At 42.0% G+C, this 4,656-nt stretch overlaps 1 protein-coding gene across 1 annotated transcript; it reads right to left on the bottom strand.

Annotated features, from left to right (window-relative positions):
- Positions 1–1,020: 1,020 nt before the first annotated feature.
- LOC117184904 (uncharacterized) lies at positions 1,021–2,770 on the bottom strand. The gene is made up of 2 exons (XM_033384046.1): positions 1,505–2,770; positions 1,021–1,434 (listed from the first exon to the last, which is right to left on the bottom strand). The coding sequence occupies exons 1-2, from the start codon at positions 2,605–2,607 to the stop codon at positions 1,362–1,364; spliced, it is 1,176 nt and encodes a 391-aa protein (XP_033239937.1). The 5' UTR covers positions 2,608–2,770; the 3' UTR covers positions 1,021–1,361.
- Between the last annotated feature and the right edge of the window lie 1,886 nt (positions 2,771–4,656).

Genomic DNA, 4,656 nt, shown 5'->3' on the forward strand with positions numbered 1-4,656 from the left:
ATATTATAACTTTGTCTTCCTTTACCATGTCTGCAAAAATTTTGTTTGTGAATCTTTGAAACACCGCCGATGCATTTCGTAACCCGAACGGCATCCTCAACCATTCGTATTGTCCCATGGGGGTCGTGAACGATGTGTATTTAACTGAATCTTTATGCATAAATACGTGGAAGTATCCATTCTTCAGGTCTAACTTGGTGAAAAGTCTTTTCCCTGACAGTTTATCTAGTAGGTCGTCTATAAGAGGTGTTGGGTAATTGGCCTTTATCATTCCTTTATTAAGTGTGCGATAATCGACGCACAGTCTCAACTCTCCCGAATTCTTTTTTACCAGTACTATAGGCGAAACGTATTCTGACTCACTGGTTCTGATGTAACCTTTTTCTGTGTAATCGTCTATCATTTTCTGTACTTGGGCTTTTTCGCTATACGACAGTCTTCTAGGTGGGCAATGAAACGGTTTTTCGTGTTCGAAATTCAACTTCATTTCCCACTTGGTTTGTGGTAAGTTTGGTCTTTCTGCGTTTACATACGCTGTCCTAAACATGTATTTAAGTCGTCCTGCGAGTTCTTGGCTACAATCTGTCCCTACTTTCAACTCCCAGTCGTTTTCTTTGTCTGGATACTGGCTTGGTAGTTCGTTGAAATTGGTTTTTACGCTCTCGCAGGTATCGCTGTCTTCCAGACACTCAACCATTGCAGACCACTCATTTTCTACCTTGCCTCCACTTTCTACTTCATGCTTATTCTCTTTATCACCCTCATCTTTTACTTCACATTCATATTCTCCTAAACACTCATTCTCTATTTTCCACTCATTTTTTTCTAAACACTCATTTTCTCCTAAACACTCATTTTCTTCTAAACACTCATTTTCTCCTAAACACTCATTTTCTTCTAAACACTCATTTTCTCCTAAACACTCATTTTTTTCTAAACACTCATTTTCTCCTAAACACTCATTTTCTTCTAAACGCTCATTTTCTCCTAAACACTCATTTTTTATTTCACACTCGTTTTTTGTCTCACTCTCCTTCTCCTTGCAAATGTCACTTACAATTTTAAATTTGCATAAATTCATAAAATCCCTACCTAACACAGCCTCATAGCCCATCGACTCGTCTGCCACTACTAGTAATTCAAAGTTGATTCGATTTTTGTTAATAATTACAAAACTGGGTATTTTACCAAAGATGTTAAGTTTGCTATTATTTAGTCCAACATAAGCGTAATCCGCATTTTTATTCAAAATAAATTCAATTTCTCTGTTTTTCTTGTCTTTGTTAAACTTATATAAACTTAAATCATCTTCTTTGATTTCGTTCGAACTTAATCGTGAGCGCTCTTCCACTTTATTTAGGTTATTTTCCGAATGGTGCTCTAGACACGATAACTTCATAAAACTTATTGGGCTCCCTGAGTCGATGAGGCAATCTAAGGACATGCATTTGTTATTGTAATTGCTAATGTATATATTAAATTTGTATATATAATCGTTATGTACCTTGTACTTCTTTTCGTCACAGTGACACAGTGACACCAGGTGTCACGGTGACTCATGCTGCCGCATCCGTAGCACGCTCCTCTTTCGCGCTTGGGCTTTCGGCACTCCCCTGCCACGTGGCCCAAAGAGTTGCAGTTGTAGCAGCGAATGGGTGTTGGCGAGGCTCCAGTGTTTGCCCCTTCAGTTGAACCGTACTTCTTTGGCAGCATGATCTTCTCGAACGCCTTGAGTAGTTGATATGGAGCGCCAAAGCACTGCATGTGGGCTTGCCTACGCAGGCCTACATCTGGGATACCTTCGATGACTCCGTCAATAAACTCCTCGTCGTCAATGACTATGCGGGATGCCAGCGACACTTTGGCGTTGAAGTACATCGAGAACTCCTCGCCACGTGCCCATGAACGGGACTCGAACTTGCGACGGAGCAACAGTTTGCTTTCCTTGGGATGGAAAGTGTCTTCCATGACGTTCAACAATTGATCGATTGGCAGCGACATGTGCTCCGGACTCGAATGCAGCCACACCAATGCTTTGTCCTTAAGCTTCGACATTAGCAGCATTAGTAGCTTCTCATCCTTCAGTTTGTTCACTTTTGCGACGGCCTTAAACTGCGCGATCCAAGTTGTGACGTCATCGTTGTTTCCAGAAATGTTGCCATGATATGTTGGCAACATGTCTTTGGCGGCATTTAGCAACATGACGCCAGCGTCATTGTTGGCGGCTGGTGTTGTGTTCTCTCCTCTCCCTTCTCTCCTTCCCTCCCTCTCGCTCTGCAGCTTCAGCAGCTCGATTTGCAGTTTTAACATTTCAACCTCTGCTCGATATTCGCCGTGGTTGTTGTTGTGCCCAGGCGCTTGCGGTGCTTTTTCGTTCTTCTCTTTGCGTTCGCTCTTCGTCGAGTCTTGATCTGCGGCTGCCTCATCTTCCCTCTCGTTCTCGCATGTTTCGGCTGCCGGTGGTCCCTGTCCCCGGAGCTCTACTGGTATTTCGTTAAGTCTCGCTGCCATGGCAGCTTTGCTTCCACCTTTTGGTAGATTGAGGGACTCCAGCCATTCGCGCAGCTGGGCGGCCGAGAACTCCTCCGTGCCGACCAAGTCCGACATGTTTTTTTTCAGCGATGGCGTCTTCGACGGACGAGAAAAGAAAAATTTTCGCTATTTTTCACTGGCGGCGATTGATCGTATCCCACTTCTGAAATTGTAGGCCGTCTAACCCGGGAATTGTAGTGACCAATATCGGTGCGTGAGTGAACTGTATAGGTATAAAAACACAAGCCCGGCGATTTAATGTAACTCTTTTTTATTAGCTGCGCGTCCGTCTCTCACAATCGCCATTTTACAAAGTGAACTTACTCTCTTATCGATGTTTCTTATCCGATATCTCACTATTGGTATTTCCCGCCGAGTGTATCGATGGTGCGGTAAATACCAATGCGCGCTGTATGCTATTTTAAATACTAGTTGAATGCCTCACTAATTATTACCTTGCTACAAACTGTTTTTTTAATGTGCACCCAAATGTATTTGTTGGTAGTTAAACTACCCAACAACACAATATTGTATAATTAATAAGTGTTTTAACGGAACGCGATTAAGAAATGGTTTTATATCACGTCGGGGGGTCACCAATGTTTGAGATGCCAAGCTTTTTTGGCACCTATGTGTTTCAAAAATGAAAAGATATTTTGGGTTAAACTTTATAATTCGTATTTAATCTTGGTGGCTTGGCGGAAGCCGATTGCTTGCTATTGCCAGATAAACTTTATGCGAGATCGATATGCAACCAATGCGCAGAGGGGTTAGCATAGAACTAAACTATAGACGACGGCGTTAGATCAAAGTGATTGCCGAAGTGGCGGCAGCAGATCAAAGTAATTGCCGAAGTGGCGGCGGCAGAGAGCTCCTTTAGCGGGAGAGCGCAGCAGCTCTGCAGAAAGTCAACGCTTTACAACATAGGCGGCTCTCTCTGCTCATACAATAATAATGTTAAAGTTACGGTTATTGTTCAGCGGCTGGCCCGAACAATGTAGTTTTAATTGTTTTTATATATTCAATGAAAATAATTTTTTTTCATGAAAACGTTCTTGAAAGAAAAATGGATTTTATTTCCAAAATCTGGGTTTAGTCTTTCATTTAATCTTTTTCTTTTAATCTTATATGGGATTTTATAAAGAAAGAAAAAATATATTACTCCCTTTGAAAATCGAAAATAAAAATTGGAGTGATATTTTCATTGCAATGAACTTATTGCAAGATTTATCATTTACACAAAGTTTTTAAACGCAGCTGAGTAGAACATGTGGCGTACCATTAGAATGCGTTTCCAATACTCATGGACAGTTTCAACAGTGCGTCGAACAACGCGTTCATGGGTCGGCCAACCAAGAAATGACCGGGAGTTAGCGCCTCGAAGTCATTCGGGTCCGATGACAAGGGATGCAGAGGTCTCTTCATATATATAAAAAAAATTCTCCAACCACATATATTAGTAATGAAAGCCTAACAGGTTTTAGTGTTTTGCGACTTGCACTAACGTGCGTCAATTCGCATGTAGAAATTAAGTCTATGGCAAGTTAAGGCTTACGCATATTTTCAGCCCCCTTGCGTGGTTTCGCTCGGTTGCGAAGTTTTAATTCAGCTTTTAATTTGTTGATGCGCTCTATGTAGTGCTGTCGGTCTTCTGGTGTCGTCGCTGCCACCAGCAAATCTTGTTGCAGGCGCTTTTGTTGAAGTAGCTTTCTCACTTGTCCTCCACGTTTTGTCTTCTTTCTCTGTAGTTTTTTTCTCCTGCCGTGCCCGGTACTCAGCTGTTGTGAGTGGGCGTGGTCCATCGTTTGGAAACACCTCCAGGTAATCCTGAATGGAAGGTGCATCCCTTTGCTCAATAGGAGCAGAATCTATGTTGTCGTCACTCATAAGGGCTTAACTGGGCGCGTTGAGCGGTGCCAGCGCTGGTAATCGCACAGGCTACCCATGTGTTGTTTTACTTTTAAAATGTCTTATTGTTTGGTAGTATTCTCTATATACATATGTATGTTAAAGTAATAATATGCATATTTGTATGAATGTACATGCAGAAGGCATATACATTGGAATGCTCATTTGACCACTTGGAATATATTGCCGACACTGCAGTTCTCACGCTGCAGGCCA

This window comes from Drosophila pseudoobscura, chromosome X, assembly GCF_009870125.1.
Source record: "Drosophila pseudoobscura strain MV-25-SWS-2005 chromosome X, UCI_Dpse_MV25, whole genome shotgun sequence".
NCBI classification, from domain to species: domain Eukaryota; kingdom Metazoa; phylum Arthropoda; class Insecta; order Diptera; family Drosophilidae; genus Drosophila; species Drosophila pseudoobscura.

Bases quoted from the DNA above. Each gene is read 5' to 3' on its own strand.
- LOC117184904 (XM_033384046.1), bottom strand. From the start codon at position 2,607: ATGTCGGACTTGGTCGGCACGGAGGAGTTCTCGGCCGCCCAGCTGCGC. The intron at 1,435-1,504 runs GTACATAACGAT...GCATGTCCTTAG, and splicing joins GTGACGAAAAGAAGTACAAG to ATTGCCTCATCGACTCAGGG.